Source organism: Chenopodium album, chromosome 4 (genome assembly GCF_948465745.1).
Source record: "Chenopodium album chromosome 4, dcCheAlbu1.1, whole genome shotgun sequence".
Classification (NCBI taxonomy): Eukaryota; Viridiplantae; Streptophyta; class Magnoliopsida; order Caryophyllales; family Amaranthaceae; genus Chenopodium; species Chenopodium album.
In genome coordinates this window covers 19,247,598-19,265,520 of record NC_137837.1, presented here as the reverse complement: position 1 = coordinate 19,265,520, position 17,923 = coordinate 19,247,598, and the positions used below count along the sequence as shown (strand labels likewise).

At 33.6% G+C, this 17,923-nt stretch overlaps 1 protein-coding gene across 1 annotated transcript; it reads right to left on the bottom strand.

The window, feature by feature from the left end:
- Positions 1 to 1,635: 1,635 nt before the first annotated feature.
- On the bottom strand, positions 1,636 to 3,324 carry LOC145626799 (transcription termination factor MTERF8, chloroplastic-like). Its single transcript, XM_081679273.1, has one exon. The coding sequence runs from the start codon at positions 3,103 to 3,105 to the stop codon at positions 1,897 to 1,899; it is 1,209 nt and encodes a 402-aa protein (XP_081535399.1). The 5' UTR covers positions 3,106 to 3,324; the 3' UTR covers positions 1,636 to 1,896.
- Between the last annotated feature and the right edge of the window lie 14,599 nt (positions 3,325 to 17,923).

The window sequence follows — 17,923 nt, the reverse complement described above, 5'->3', positions numbered from 1 at the left end:
TCTTTACTGAATAGCTAAATGTTCATTCCGCCTTTTTTTAAAGAACACTGAATACACCAAGGTGCATCCGCCTCCACAGAAAAAATTTCACATTCTTTCAAGTCTTGCTTTGGTTGCCAATTTGCCATGAGAGTGATGAGACAGGAAGGCATGAAAGTAGAAATAACAGACTATTCAATTCCAACCAAAAGCTACTAACACGGTCAATTTCATAATGCACACAAATTTCAAGATTTAAAGGAATGCAGATGAAAGTCTTATTTTTGATCCAATTTTAGCAATTTGTTTAAGTAGCGTAAATCTTGGTAATATACTTCGTAATTCACTAAGCTATCATATGCACAGATACGTTTCAACACTCGACATACAAATTGCAATCAGTCGCAGCCCAACAGATTCGATTCTGTTTCCACTTTCCAGCATTTGCAAAATGATGCCAGCAGCGCAACAGATTGATTCTGTTTCCAAGTTTCCAATGCAAACGAAAGATTGGTTGCTGCATCCTTGGATTAAGTGATTAACATTTATCTGTGTAAGTTCTACTAGTGCTGTGCATAGATACAAACACTGCTAAAGGTAAAATCAGCTGGTTATTCTGTAGCTAAGTGCAAAAGGTTTCAGAAGCATATTGAAATAATTTTCCACCGAAAAAAATGAAGGCAGAAAAGACTACACACTTCTTTGAAGGATTAATTTTTCTATAATTGGTTACCAGCCACTAGTTAATTAGTATTTTGAAGGTAGCCTTAGTTCACAACTTAATACACACGGACAATAAACTTCTACCACCTCAAAAGTTCCAATTTCTGCCACAGAAAAAAAAAAAAAAAAGTATTGTTCTGAGAAACATGGATTAATTATTCATTGTGCTGATAACTATTTTGCAACAATCATCCCCTCACTCGCCACCGGAACAGTCTAATCACCTGCAAGTACATAGGTCAGGGTGGCAAGTTGGCAACTAGCGAGTGATGAATAAAAGATGTTCATGTTTTAGTCAAGGAAATAAAACACCATTTGACATTTTATTCTACTAATTCAGAATGTTTTCAAATGAAAGAGAAATCAGGAACTGTACTTCTTAATATTGGAAAGAGAGCAAACTCAGAAAACAGACAAATCTGATGTACATAACCAAACATTAATCCCTTCCCAACAGATTTATAAGATAGTCAAAAGTCAGAAAAGTTGATTAATAACTAAAAGCTTTTAAGTGTTATAACTTTAAAAAGAACACTTAGTCAATCGGGAACAAATAAAATTCAAACATACTGAAAACAGAAAATCTTAGTTGGCTATCATGTTTTCCACAAAAAAAATCCTAGGTTGTCAACAAGACGAAAGAACTCTGGAGTACAATATAATTTGATTAATTTCAGTCAAGTTTATTTTCACTTCTCTAATAGAAAAAGACTTTTCCATTTCACCACTCCACCACTTTTCTCTGGCACTCAGAATAATTTAGCAACGGTTACAAACTTACAATCATTTGTTTTCATCAGAACATGGTCACTTTCTAATAAGAACATCTATACAAGATAATATGGGAAGGTGAACAATATAATGGGCAAAAACTCTGAACTAAAGGAACATCATTGCATAATTGTTGCATATTTTGAGCATTCTAGGTGAACAATATAATGGGCAAAAACTCTGAACTAAAGGAACATCATTGCATAATTGTTGCATATTTTGAGCATTCTCTAAAAAAAAAAAACTAGATTCAACTAAGAAAATCTTGGAACCAAAATACAACAATGATTAACAATGATGAGAGTTCATCATGCTTCAAAATGTTAATCAAACAAGATTAATTCCTAAAACCTAAAACCCCTACTTTCAAGTAAATAATAGTACCAACTGAAATCACCACTATATACTTGACTGAAGAACAACTTACAATTTATTGTCATAATCAATCTTCTTCAACTTCTTACAGCCCGGATTGAGCCCCCCCTTGGACTGCATATAGATTTGCTGTAGATAAGGTATCTCAGTAGAGTACTTGGTAACATACAGATCAATAAACTCCTTTTCTGATTTATTCAGCATCCAAATGAACCGTGTACGCCTAATCAATTTCCTCTCTTTCAAAATCTTCCAAATAGTGAACCTTGGAACAACCCTTTTCTCAATTGAATACATCAAAACTTTGGGATAACCAATAATAGTCTCCCTATCAACCTTTACAGTATTAACAAAATAATCCATAGCATTCCTAAGTTTCTTCTCAGAGCAAGACAGACAATGTGGACTCTTAGTAAAAGTCAATATAACCTCCTTAGTAGACCACCCTAAACTCTCAAAGATGGAAACCTTCCTCTTCCAGCTCAACTTACTAAGCGACATTATGACACGAAAGTTTTGTATATACTTAACATCAGTAGGCTTTACCCCCATACATCTTATCATTTTCACTGCATAATTGATCTTTGAAATATCTTGGTACAAACACCTAGGCTGCAAAACAAGCAACTCCTCGATTCGTTTCTCCGGCACCCCTTCTTCAATCAAACAATCCAGATTCTCTTGCAGTCCTTTCCAATCAGAAGTAAGTAACCAAGACCCACGATGAACTGTAACCAAAAGCCTATCAAGGCAACTCACATATCTATTAATTATACCCATTGCAGGCTTCAATTGCGCCTCTAAACTCCGAAACAAAATCGCCGGAGAACTAACCACAAGCTTAGGAAGATACAAACCCTTAATCCCATTTTCTACAAGAAATCTAAGCTTAGGTTCAAGATTACTTGTAATCCTACAATTAAGAACAGCTGGGTATTTCTCAATAAGTCTAATAATATGAGCATTAGTAAAATTATGGGATTTCAAAAACAAAACAACAGAATCAAATTGTTTCTTATTCTTCTCTTCTAATACAACTCTTTTCGAGGCTTTAATTGCAGATTCTAACGAAAGCCCACATGAATTAGTTAAGTATTGAATTGGGAAAGATGATAAATTAGGTAGGATTGACTCAGATTTAATCTTTCTTTTACGGGTTTTTGATGATAATTTAGGGTTTGGGGGAAGTGGGTGTGCATTAAAGAACCGTTTTTGGAGAAAGGAAACTACCCTTTTGAAAAGAAGATTTGCTGCCATTGTTGAGTTAGAATATGCTATTAAGAGATGAAATTGAAATGAAAGAGAATGGTGTAGACCTGAGAGAGTGTGATGTTAGTGGCAGCTGCGGCGTTGAGGAAGACGACGGCAACGCGAGCGAGCGAGCGAGAGTGTTGGGTTTGAGTGGGTTTTGAGCGGGGAAAAACAAAATGAGTACGGTGACTCGAAGGGTGTCTCAGGGAGGGTTTTAGGGGTTTATCTTTTGTTCACCAGAGTGGCGGACTCCGTCTACTAGTTAATACTTGTAATCGTGTTACTGCACAGGAGATTATTGATTTTACGATGGCTGTGTTTCGACGTTTGGTAATAGCTTCATTGAGCAAAAATTAACTTATATGACCAACATTACCTTATTGACTACGTAGTACGACCGTATTAAATAAGCTAATTCCTGATGTTTGGTGGAAGCTTATTTAAAGAGCTTATTCTACCAAAGAGCTTATTTAACTAGCTTATTCATTAATATATGGTGAAATGACATTTAGAATCCCATTTAATTTAAAATCTTACAATCAGCTAATAAAATAAGTTAGTCAAATCAGTTATACAATTAGTTAGTCAAAATCAGCTAACATAATCAGATTCAGCTTTAAGCTATTCACTAAACATGACCAATGTAATTTTATTTATTTATTTATTGGAGAGTTATTATTGTTTATAATTATACGTTAAATTTGTTCTTGGAATTTTTTTTTTAAATACTATTCTTAAAAAGATATAAGAAGCCAAATTGGTTCAATGCAAAATCGATTGTTTCAAACTTTCAATAGAATACTTGGTATAATTTGTGATAAACTTTTTCTGTTTTTAAATTTTTTATTATAAAATATGAAATTCTTTTTGATAAATTTCTGTATATATACGCAACACATAAGAATTTTAAGTTTAGACATTAAATAAAATCAATTTTTTTTTAAAAAAAAAAAATTCACATGATTTGAACTTATATATGATCTTATAATAACTTATCTGAACTTAGTAACCCTTATTAGAACTTATTATAATTATCAATTAAACTTGGCAGCCATGATTAACCCTTGCCACAACTTATTTGAATTTTTTTTTCCAGAACTTATTAACTCTTATCTAAACTTATTAACCCTAAAATAAGTGGAAATAAGGTGAACATAACAGGGCCTAAATTTCAATCAACTCCACTTCAATTGACTATCATCTATATCTATATCTATACTTTAGTATTTAAAAACTATAACCAAGAAAAACACATGTCTCTATCCTATTACACTTCAATATCTTTTTCTCTAACCTAAATGCCACATGTCTTCTTACACTATTAATTAATTTTTATATATTTATATATACATCGGATCCAATTAAAAATTCTACAATGTCATTCTTTAAAAATGACACCACAATTTAATGATGTGGCAAATATAATTGGCCTATATATTGTATTTTTATTTTCATTTTAAATTATTTTTAATGTCCACATTGTATTAAAATTGTATTATTTTTTGTATTAATTTTAATACATGCATTTTTAAAAAAAATACATAATTATAAATTATGAAAATGTATTTTTATAATATAAATTAATTTTTAAATTTATAATTATAATTAGAAATCATCGTGATAAGAATTGTTCATTATCGTTCATCATGTTCAATCATCATCATTAATCGTTCATCATCCTTGTTCAATCATCATCGTTCATTATTGTTCTATCATTATCGTTCATCATTGTTCGATCTTTGTTGGTATGCGTACTTCATCATCATGGTTCATCATTGTTCGATCGTCATCGTTCATCATTGTTCATGAATCATGTCATAGATTATCCCCCTATTCCCAAATTCAATGTTAGTTGTTGATAAATTTGCAAATCTCAACTAAAATCGTGATAAAAATTCGAAAACAAATTGTGTGTTTGTATTTTGTTTTTTGCAATTTTTTTATTTTAGTTCGTTCGTAAATAAATCTCAATAACAATCTCATTCATAAGTATTTGCAAAGGACAAATTCCGCTTTAAATGGTTCAAAAATATGATTTATGTGGACTCAAATTGTGCAATTTTGTCAAAGAACAAGAAGTGTCAAGTTTGTAGAAGATGGAGTGAGTCGAATTTTTTTTACCTACCGCAACCCCTGTTTGATCTTATAAATGTAATTAAGTTTTTTCGAAGTTGTTTGTGGGTTAGGTAATGACTTAAACTATCTTTGATCATTACATAAGATTTGATAAAGAACAATATATAGTTAATAACAAATTAAAAAAAACAACGTGAATAAAAGCTAATAACTAAAAAAAAAGAAAAAAAAGAAAAGGTGACTAATTTTTAAATTTCTTTTTGGTAAACTCTAATATGGGAAGGTTTTTTGATATATTTTTTTAAAAAATATTATCTTAAATGTCATTAACGATTTGAGAGAGAATATTTCTCTATAAAATTGCTAAATAAATGGGAAAATCATATATATATATGTGTGTGTGTGTTTTTCTTAACAATGATAAAAAGGATGGGTCCTAAAATTATGGATGTAGATGTACACGATCATACAACACGTAATTTAAGAAAGTTATCATTATCTAATATATAGCTAATAACAAAAAAAACAAGGTGAATAAAAGCTAATTAGGAATATCCCAATATTATAGCCACTAATTTATATGCCAAGATTTCAAAAATATTTTTTCCAAAATATAATAAGATAATTATCCCATAAATATTTTTTGCTAAAATGATATGATAAAAATTCCAAATATATTTTTTCCAAAATATAATAAGATAATAATCCCAAAAACATTTTACATTCATCGTTATCCATTCATCGTTTAAAAAAAATGGAAGATAGGCATTTTACATCATCATAATAAACGTTCCTAATGCTTTTTTCATTCTCAAAACTATCAAATAATATGATTTTTACATTAATCAAATTAATCAATCGAACCCTAAAAACCCTTAATAATATTATTATATTTTTATCATGAATGAAGATTGATGATGAACAATGATGATTTTTTTTTTAATTTCTAGATTTTAATTATAATTTAATTTTGGAAAATGATTTTAATAAAAAAATAATAAATTTTAAAAAGCTATAATTACATATTCTTTAAAAAAAATACATGTATTTACAATAATACATACATGTATAGTATATTTATGCTTTTAAAAATAAATAAAAAATGGACCAATCATAGCATTACACATCATCATGTTATGGTGTTATTTTTTGAAAAATGACATAGTAGAAACATCCGATTTAAATAGGTAGTAAATAACCAATAAGTACACAAATGAGAAACATTAACATGACCTTGCATGCCAGCAAATCATTCTTCACATCAAGGTGATCATCATATACGCCTTCCATTGCTGAAGATGAAAGTATTGCGACTTGTTGCTGCAAACATAATCGAGATTTTGGAAAGTCATACCAGTTACATATTTAAACTAATTATTTAAGCAAATACATTAAATAAAGAGTGAAGCTCACAACGGTCATCGAACCTTAAACCACTTGTAAATACTCTTCAACATCGGACCATTGAGCTACCCACAAGAGATTCTCAATAATAATGCTAGCTTATTTTTTATATTCTTAAATTGATATGAGGCCCTATTAACTTTTGGGCCCTGTGCAGTTGCTCACCCTGCACATCCTAAGGGCCGGGCCTGGGTGTATGTTTGACTTAATAGTAGATGAGTCATAACCAATCAAGTAAATAGTACTTCCCCGTTCTTTTGTACTTGATTCATTTTGACTTTTACACTATTTACCACCCTTTTTTTATTGTCTTTTTGTGAATAATGTGTAAGAATTTTTTTTTTCAATTCGTCTTAATAAGTACTATCATAATATATACCTTTTATAATTTTTATTTATCAAAAATTAAAGTTTTTTATCGTTTAAGTTTTGAATTGATATGCTGATAAAAAAAACAGATCAACTGAAAAAGAACGGAGAAAGTGTAATAATTAGATCGACATACTATTTACTTTGTTCTTGAATAATACTCGTACTAATTTGATTTTGACCTTAAACAAATATAGTCACAAAGTATATATATAGACAATGAATTGATTCATTACATATTAGCTATAAAAATGCATGAAATATATTAAAATAATAAAAATATGAGAAAGAAAATATATAAATATGTAATAGTTATAATGTGCATGCAAGTTGATATTTTATTAAGTTTACTTTAGATTAATAGATTTTATATCAAGTAAAAATCAGAAGTTAGATACAAACCTCACTGATTGTAGAACTAAGCAATTGAATGGAAGCGGTCATGTCCTCCAATTTATTCTCTAAATAAGCATTCTTCTCTTGAAGCTTTTGAATGTCTTTTTTATTCGAATTAAGCAGTTCAATGTAAGTGGTCATATTCTCCAATTTCTTCTCTAAAGTAGCATTCTTCTCTTGAAGCTTTAGAATGACCTTTTTATTCGCCACAAACAAAATAAATAAATAAATAAATAATAAAAACAAATAAATATAAATAGAAAGATTAAAAAAAATGATACAAATAATACTCCATTTTTTCGTTATGCATTATTTAAAGTACTTGTGATTTAAGATGATGACCGCACATTTTTTTTCAATCAAACTAATAATACATTAATTAACAAATTTTCTAAAATTCTACTCAAATCTTTATACTTTGTTCTTTTAGGAAAACAAATATTAAAAATCTTTCTCAAGAAGGGAATTAAATCAATAATTTTCTGTTTTTAAAATAAAAACCAAAACAAGAAATTAGAATAGTTTTATCTTATCATAATTTTAATAGGTTTGACCAATTTTAATTCATTATTATATGAACTGATATAATTTGGAAAAAAAAAAAATATATATATATATATATATATATATATATATATATAGCGACACTAAAATAAACCCTAAATGATTGGCTCACCATGTCAACCGGACGAATAGTATTACGAGTATAAATTTGCGCTACACTTTCTTTGAGTTCATCAACCTCCTTTCGTGTTTTTTTGATTGATGAATTGACAGTTTCAATCTGTTGATCAAATTGGCCAAAATTATTTATCTCACACTTGAAAATTATACGTACAACAATTTTCTTATCAAATAATATAGAAATAAGTACGGCGATTTACTTAAGAAAACATGGTACAAAGCTAAATTAAAGAATTTACCACGGATGTTGAATGGAAATCGTTTTCAAGCTTATGCAAGCCGTAATTTATTCGATAAATTTTCTCATCCAAAAACCCAACCTTTTTCTCCAAGGATGATATGGCCTTTTTTGAGGATGTATTGCCTTCATCTTCGATGGACTGATACTCGTACTTATCGTTCTATGTACAATTCAATCATAAGTATTACGCAAATATATAATAAAAAATCATATGACATCAGTGTATCAACAATTAACTAAATGGTTACAAATTCATAAATTTTATAATCACTAAGTAGATTAATTAGATCAAACTCGAACATGAAACAAACCTCGTAATATGAATCTTGATGTGAGAGCAAAGGTTGTTGTGATTCCGATTTGGGTAGTCGATGGAAACCAAACTTGGACATCATTAGGTTCTTGAGTCTGCCGCCTACTCCGGATTCGAGTCCCATGTTTCCTTGTAAAATATGTATGCTAGCTTCTTATATAATAACTAAAACACAATTCTTTGTTATGATATGATTCCAATTGATCTCTCTAATATTTCAAACTTCACTTACTCCTCCTACAACTAGGTTTAACCTAAGGCTTAATATATCACTTTCTTGTATATGATATATAAAGGTATATGATAAAAATACACCCAACCACTTATATATAGAGTTATAGCCGGTCAAAATTTGGGTGTATTAATTCAGTTTCTTGCATATGACATATCCCTATATGATAAAAAAAAATTCACACGGAAAATTTATTTCATGTGTGCGTGAGCGAGTCTTAAACATACTAGGATTAGGATATAATAATTTCTATATATCATATCATATCATCATAGATAGAATTTTAAGATAAAATTATTAGTTTAGAGTTTTATTTTCGATAAAATACCAATCTTTCAAATATACAAATTGAATTATAATTTTATTTACAAAAATTATTAGAAAATCATCAAATAAATTTATTTTTTATATCATAATATTTTTTGGAGCGAAGGAAGTAGTTTAAAGTGTAAAACATACCTATTCAAAAAAAAAAGTGTAAAACATACCTTTATAATACATACTAATCAGTTAAAATAATATACTTCACAATCTAATAGAATTTTATCACTGTGTAGACCTGTCAATTAGGGTCTGGTCATGAGTCATCCCGGTTGGATCACTTTAGGTTACGAGTCAAGAAATGTTCAACCCTTGCCCAAAGTTTTGGATTTGGGTCAACCCAACGGGTTTTGAACATTTATTTTATTTAATGTATTTTTTTGCTAATTTTTTTTTATTTTTTTTAATGTATTAAATCGAACATTTACATCAACATTATTATTAGTCATTACATGCCTACTAGATAACAAATCATTTTGTATCAATGATATATTTAAAATTTGATATATAGATTATAAATTTATCTTAAAATTCAATAAACAACCCGGGCATCGCACGGGCACAAAACTAGTAACTAATATATAAAGCTAAACTTTTAGCCAGGTCACAAGGCAGCGACACTTGGCGTTCCAATTTTTCGCTAAGTGTCGCACCACGTAGGATAGACTTAAATAGACTTTACAAGATAAAAAAATTTAATTTAAAATTCTATTTGGATAGAGTATTAGAATAAAATTGCTATTTTAAAGTTAGATTATAATTCTAATATAATTCAAAGCGTAAAACATCCATTTATAATGTATACTAATCGGCTAAAATAATATGAGTACTTTACAATTTAATAGAGTTTATTACTATGTAGACTCATCAATTAGTGTCGGGTCACGAGTCATCTCGAATTGGATCACTTCGGGTTATGAGTCAAGAAATGTTTAACTCTTGCCCAAAGTTTTTTCATGTAATTTATTTTTTGTTATTTTTTTAGTGTATTAAATCGAACATTTCCACCAACATTATTATTAGTCATTACATGCATATTAGATAGAAAATCGTCACAAAAGCACATCCAATTCCTAACTAAGCTAATTTGTATCAATGATATATTTTTAAATTTGATATATAATTTAAAATTTTATCTTACAATTCAATAAACAACCCGGGCATCGCACGGGGCACAAAACTAGTAACTAATATATAAAGCTAAACTTTTAGCCAGGCGACGAGACAGCGACACTTGGCGTTCCAACTTTTCGCCAAGTGTCGTGCCACGTAGGATAGAGTTATATAGAATTCAATTTGTAGGATAAAAAAGGTAGTTTAGAATTTTATTTTCAATCAAATTTGGATATAATTTTAGGATAAAATTGTTAATTTAGAGTTTTATTTTTGATAAAGTACCAATATTTCATATGTACAAATTGAATTATAATTTTATTAAAAAAAAAAATAGATTATAACTCTCATAAATTATCATATAATTTTTTTTTTGTATCATAATTTTTTTTGGAGCGAAGGAATTAGTTCAAAATGTATCACGTCCATGGTTTATAATATATTCTAATCAATTAAAATAATATACTTCACAATCTAATATAATTTTATTATTGTGTATAGACCTGTCAATCAGGTCGGGTCACGAGTCATTTCAGACAAGGTAAAAAAAAAATTCACCAATATTATTATTATTTGTCATTACATGCCTACAAATTTAAATCGTCACAAAAACACGTCAATTCCTAACTAATTTTGTATCAATGATATGTTTTAAAATTTGACATATAGATTAAAATATATCTTTAAATTTAATAAACAACCCGGGCATCGCACGGGCACAAAACTAGTTATACTAAAAGACAAGCGCCTCAATGTGAGGATGACAAATGTCACTCTCTCATTGGCTTATCTTATGTATAAAATATATCTATATAATTACTGTTTACATATTCAAGCATAGTTATTTTTGTTAAACTTCAAACAATAAAAGCAAGTTTCTATACATGCATAAGATTTTCATGATTTCCTAACATAAATATTGATTTAATTTTTTGTAAAAGTTTTGTGTAGAACGGACTCACGTGAGTCCGGTCATACAAACAGAAAAAAAAAAAATTGAGGTCATAAATTAGATAATAATAATCAGATATTAGATTATAATGGTCAGAAATTATATTGTAATGGTCAGTTATTAAATTATAAATATCAGATACCATATTATAAATTTATAATTGTCAGAAAATATGTTGTAAATATCAGAAAATAGGTTAAATATATCATAAATTAGAGTATAATGGTCAGGTATTAAAACCCCTCCTTCCTTCTTCTCTTTCTCTCTCCTCAACAACCACCATCTCTCTCATCTTTCTCTGCAACTCACATTATTAGTTGCTGAAATCATGTAATTTGAATCGATTAGTATTTTTTTGATTAGAGAAAGCGAAGAAGGAAGCGACAAAAGCAGGTGGTTGACGCTGTTAATGGCGGAGTTCAAGAATTATTTCTAAATCAAAGCAAATCGAGCTCGAAATTCAAGCTATTACTCAATTGTTTTACTCATCAATGGCAGAGTTCAATGGCGGAGTTCGAAATTCGAGCTGTTAATGGCGGAGTTCAATGTTTTACTCATCAATGGTTTTACTCGAAATTCAAGCTTTTACTACATTAACAGAAGGTTAATGGCGGACTTCAATGTTTTACTCATCAATGGCTTGCTGCTTAGCTTCTCGATCTCTTAATGCCGCAATTAAAATTAAGGTCTGGGTTTGGGCTCTTTGGTCGGTGGTGGTGGACTCACGTGAAACAGACTCATACAAAACCTTCTGTAATTTTTTTATAATAAATATATACTTTCCAATACTACAAATAATCCATAAAATCTTTCAAATCTTTATTTATAGTTAAGTTAAAGAATAATAACTAATTTGAAGCAATATGATTAAAGTGACATAATTAAGAAAACAAATATTTCGTATTTTGAAAGGCTAATATTGTTTTTTTTTTTTTATGAAAATTAAATAAAATTGATAATATTTAGTTTGACGTCAATTATGAAATCAATACAAACATTTTAAAAAAAATCAGATGTACAATAAAATATTGTGCACCTATTATAAAAGCTACCCTGTAATGAGTGAAAGTGATTTATGCTTTACTGATAAAAGTTACCCAGAATAGTCTACAAGTTATCCTAAATTCAATTCAAGTAATCGAATGAATACAAAAGTTTTTGATAAAGATACAAAATAGTGTAAAAATTACTTTTATCGTTTGTTGTACTCCTTGACAAATATTGAATGCTGAGCCGAAATGTTGTCTTGGAAAAAAATACATAATCTTGAACATAAATTTAATTTTAATCGGCCTTTCATTTTCTATACAATGTTTTTTTATAATGACCTTTTGTTTTTGTTGCAATAAAAAAAAAAAAAATTGAACCAATAACCAATCTAAACAAGAAGAATAAAAGTTAAATTGAATTAGACAATTGACGGAAAAGGGATAGATATAAAATGTATTATATATAACTATTTCTCATGTTTTAAATTGTAATATTCGTATTAACAATGCTATTACTTATGATTTTTTTTTTAGAAAAACTAACATTTTGATTAAAAAATCGTGCATTGCACATGTACTATACTAGATATACAACAATCACGTGCAATAATTTATGTTGTTTTATACATAATAATACTTTTAACTATAATAGTATGTGTATATAATATAATATTTTTTATAATATAAAAAAATATATGTATATAATATAATATTTTATAACACGTGTCCTTCATATCATGTGTAGTCCCAATCACCACTACACCAATTGGTTGTTGGTGTAGTGGTGATTGAGACTACACTTGGTAGGGAGGACCTGTGTGCTCCCCTGCAACAACAATCGGAAGGGGAGTGGAACCTAATAACCTAGAACTGATCCTCAAATCTGGATTAGCCCAAAGGGTGAACCGGATTGAACATCCAACACTCAATGCATATATGACGGGAATTAACTTATCCTTTATCTATCTTATACAAAACTCCAAAGTCTAATTTTTTTTTCAAAATATGATAATAACATTTGTAAATTTTTGTTAATATGAAATATATAAAGCTATCAAAATGTATATATAGTTAAATTGTTTAATAACTTATATTGAATGCATAGTTTTATTAAAATTATTTGCATGTAATCATTAAATGTGTTGGATGTTGTGTAGCTATGCAATGTCCAAAATTTAGTTGAGCGACTTTGATTTAGTGATTGTACGGTAAAAAGATATTGACTTCGATCTTGAAACCTAATAGTCTAATAAATTTTAAATAGAAAAATTAAAACAAAAGGAAATGAAAATAGTAAATGGCTTTAAATATTGAAATAAACATAACCTTTTAAATCAATTTAGCGAATTCAAGAGACAATTTTAAGGCATTTAAAATTAAATGGTGGAAAATATATGTAAAAAGAACATTTTTAGATATATAAATGTCCATGCACTATTATAAGAGTTTTGTTAACCTTTTTATAATTAAGTTAGAGATAAATCTTAGTAATATATACTCCGTATATTTTATTTATATAAAACTATTAGTATCCATACCTGTTTCGGGGGTTTTTGTCCCTTGGGAGAGTTACAACACTGAGACTGGATTCAGCAAAGGATGCCTGTACCTACAAAGCAAACGGACCGCCGGATGGTCGGTGGTCCGCCTCCGAAGATTAAGTTAGTAAGCGTTCGGTAATAAAACGTGCGGAAGTAAAGTTTATCTGCTCGGATTCCAAGCTCCGGTAAAGTGCTGTGTGTTCCTTGAAAACGACAGCTCTGTGATAAGTGACGTGTTGTCTCGTATTGCGTGTATATTCTCTGTCTTGTCATAAATGTAAGAATGTCCTTATTTATAGGGTCCTTTTGAAAAGTGTGCCCCTTCTAGGATCTGGTGACCTAGGAATTAGGTCACGTCGTTTTGCGGCGCCTCGGGATTTGGGCCTTTGAAGGCCTCCATCCCAGAGGCAACGCCTGAGTGACACGTGTCACTGAGCCCAAAAGGTTTTTGGGCACCTTTTGGGTGACATGTGTCGCCATCTGGATGGTCCATGCTAGATCATCAGTCTGCGTAGGACAGAGGAGTGTCCGCCCTCCACGTGTCATCATTCCATAGGTCCAAATGGCACCTCTTTGGAGGACACGTGGCGCTTTCTGATTGGGCCACCTGGCCGGGTATAAAATACCCAAATCATTTGCCCCTCACAGGGGTCACGTGCATTGCACGTGACACCTGTGACAGGTGTCAGTATCTGAATGGTCAGATTCAAAAAGTTACTGTTGGAGGGAAAATTTTTAGGGTTTTACCCCCTATAAATAGTGAGGTTTGACCCCCCCCTTGGATTCACACCTTTGCGAATCTTTGGAGAATCTTGGACTTTTTGACTTAAAGAATCTCAAAATTCCCTAAGCGTTTTCACTTTTCAAGCATCCGACACTCGGCCAACTGTCCGACCGTTCTTCAGTCAACTCTTCTAAAGGTAACGCCTGTTTTTTTTTTTCTTTTACTCTTCATTTCTTCTTTGTTTTCGAAAAATGGTTACCCAATCGCATGCGGCACGGCATAGGATAGTGATCAGCCGGTCACCGGGGACGGCTGAATCTAGAACTAGCAGTGCCGAATGCTTGACCCAGGACCCTGCTTTGCGAACTTCTCCGAATCCGACCGTTTCCGTGTCTGTGCAGGACACTATGGACAGAACCAAAAGAACAGCAAGACAATGTAGCTCCGATGGAATTTTCTACCATTCGGATGGGTCGACTGTTTTTTCAGACGGCTCAATAAGGGTGCCTCGAAGTGAGCTGTCGGAACATCCTGACAACCCTTCTTATCTTCCTCCAACCCCCACCTATTACCATTCGCCCACATCTAGTGGAACTCCCAGTGATGGAATCCTGGGGGAGGCGGATGAAGAATATCAACCCGGGCCTTCTGGACAGGCGCCGGAAGAGAGTCTGGGGGAGGACCCCGCTGGCACCAGTTGACGGTCCCCTAGCTCTGATGAGAGCTCTGATGACGAGTCGGTCTCGTCATCTTCTTCAGAGAACGCCTCCATAACTTCAGAGGAGGCAAGAACGAAAATAGATTCTGCCAGGGAGTCCCTGGCAGTGGATAAGGGGGAAAGCTGGGCCGAGCCGAGCGCTTCCAGGCGCTTTGAGAGAGCCCCCTACTATCATCATGTTCTGCCCAGCAGGCGGAGCTCCATGGCATCCGGCCTTGCCAATTTTAGGCGCAAGGTCGTTCTAGGCTATGGCTATACTTTGTCGGTCCCTAACGAGGGCGACACCATTACCTGGCCGAGCCTGGCTAGCTATTAGGACAGAGCATTCGGCTGCTATGAAGCGGCCTTCCAAGCTGGCCTCCGCTTCCCTCTCCATCTGGCCGTGGAGAGGATCTTGGATGGATACCAACTGGGTATCTGGCAACTTGTACCCAACTCCTGGATTAATATTCTGGGGTACGTTGCCGCCTGTGAGATGCTGCAGGTGGAGGCGAGCTTTGAAGCGTTCGCCCACATGCACTATCTGAGCAGGGCGCCTGCTAGGGGCGGTGAGGGCTGGTACACCTTGACCACTTGCAAGGGGTACATGATGGCTGTTGGAAAAGAGAACAAGTGGAAAGACTGGAGGACTAAGTTTTACATAGTCAAGTCTGCCGACAGCCGCCTGAACCAAAAGTATAACAGGTGGAATAAGAATCCACCTCTCCTAGCAGGCAGGAGTGCATTGCCGCCTCTTCCTAGGCGGGCAAAGGAGGAGATCATGGACCAGAGGTTGTTTACCGTGTTCGTGTGGACGAATGATGAGGGGGACAAGGAGGTCACCCCCCAATGCTATCTCCCTTTGTACAAATGGTTTGAAGAGGGAACGTTCTTAGCCGCCTGTGGGCTAAGCTCTGAAATGCCGAGAGGTAGTCGGCCGTCTGTTTTATATGCAATTTCATTTTGCTTTTCAATACTTGTTTGATGGTGCTAACACTTGTTCATTTTTGCAGACAAGGCAATGGAGAAGCTTTTGGCCACAAGGAAGCCGGTTGTATCTGCTGCTCGATACAGATCGAATGTCCTAAACAGGGAAGAGGCAACCACCCACACCAAAGTGGATGATCAGAAAACTGGCGGCACCCCCAAGGTGGGAAATTGTTATACTTATCATTTCTGACCAATGTTAAATTTGTCCGAATGATTTCTAACTTGTTTTATCTTGTGTTTATGTAGGGTGCCCCTACCAAATCTCCCTCAAAACCATCCGACCCTAAAATCCAAAAGACAAGGGCGGGTGATGTGAGCGCATCCGGCAAGGGGGGCCGGAAGCACATTGCTCACAAGCCCAAGAAAGGCCCAGACGCCTCTTCTCTCGAAGCTGATAGGGGGATCAGCAAACCGGATGTCCAGAGGACATCGAAGGGTGGCTTTAAGCAACCCACCACTGCTGTCGGCTCAGCAGGAGAGAGGGGGAGTTTGGGGAAAGAGGAGGAAGCTCAGGACGACGGTAAAAACCATTCGCCTTTTTTGTTCTTCCATTTAGATATACTTGTGTTATTTTTCTAACTCTCTTTCCTTCTCAGTCCCTGTGTAGAGGCCGACTGTAATCCAGATGGCCAAGTCCATGCTGAGGGCGGTTGATCCTGACGACAAGGCGTCTGTCAGAGGAGTCGACACCCTGGACTTGGATGGCATCTTGGGAAACCTCTGCGAGGTATGAGTCTTAACTTAAGCAATTCAATTCTTTTTTTTTTTTTTTTTTTTTTTTTTTTTTTTTTTTTTGCTCAAGTCTTTATCCGCCTGGTTTTAACCATTCGGCTCTTTTTGCAGGCCATGCTGCGCGTCCAAGGGCTCAGGCAACCTCTCAAGGAGAAGTCCAAAGAGGTAACAGCCGCTAAAGCTCGGGCCGAGTCCGCCTTGGATCGAGCTCAATTTGATATTGCTCAAAATGAGTTTCTGACGCTTGATATGATGTATTCGCAGGCGGAAGCCAATATGCAGGTGAAGAAGGACCTGGACTCGGCCTGCCTGCGCATCACTTCCCTTAAGAAAGAAATCACAAATCTTAAGGAGAAGCTCGAGCCTCTTCAGGATGCCAAGGAAGAGGCCGAGAGAGACAAGCAGAGGGTGGGCCGCCTGGAGCAGCGCCTCACCAACCAGGAGCATCAGCTGAAGACCAAGTTTGAGTCCGTGGCTGAACAAGAGAGAGAGGCTCTTGTTAAGCAAATGATGAGCGACTATGATGCCATCATGTGGGACACTTGGGCGGCTGTGCAGCCGGACTCGGACTATCAGACTTGGAAATCCAAGTTTGATGAAGCCAGCAAAGCATTCGACGCTCGCCTTCTTGAAGAGGCTGAGAATGTGGCTAAGGATGCTGCTGAGGCCGAGGAAAGCTCTGGGTCCGACTCTTCTGGGGAGTCGTCCTCTGGTGGAGAGGAGGAAGATCAGGTGGAGGGACGAGAGAAAAATGATGAAGAGCAGCCGAAGGACAACAGGCCGGCTGCCAATGAAGAGGCTCTCCCCTGATCACTTAAGCTTTTTATCGTTTCTGCGGCCGAATGGCCATGTACTTGCTTTTCCGGCCTGCGTGCCGAGTATTGATGTTTCTTTACCGACCAAGGGGTCAGGTACTTTAACAATTTCTCTGGCTTTGCCAGAAAATAATCTTAACCAGTCGTCTGATGGCGATTGGTCTTTTTAATTTATATCATTCGCCCATTTGGCTGAGTTTATTCATACTGTTGTCCTTTGCATTTTTTAATTTTT

Bases quoted from the DNA above. Each gene is read 5' to 3' on its own strand.
- LOC145626799 (XM_081679273.1), bottom strand. From the start codon at position 3,105: ATGGCAGCAAATCTTCTTTTCAAAAGGGTAGTTTCCTTTCTCCAAAAA.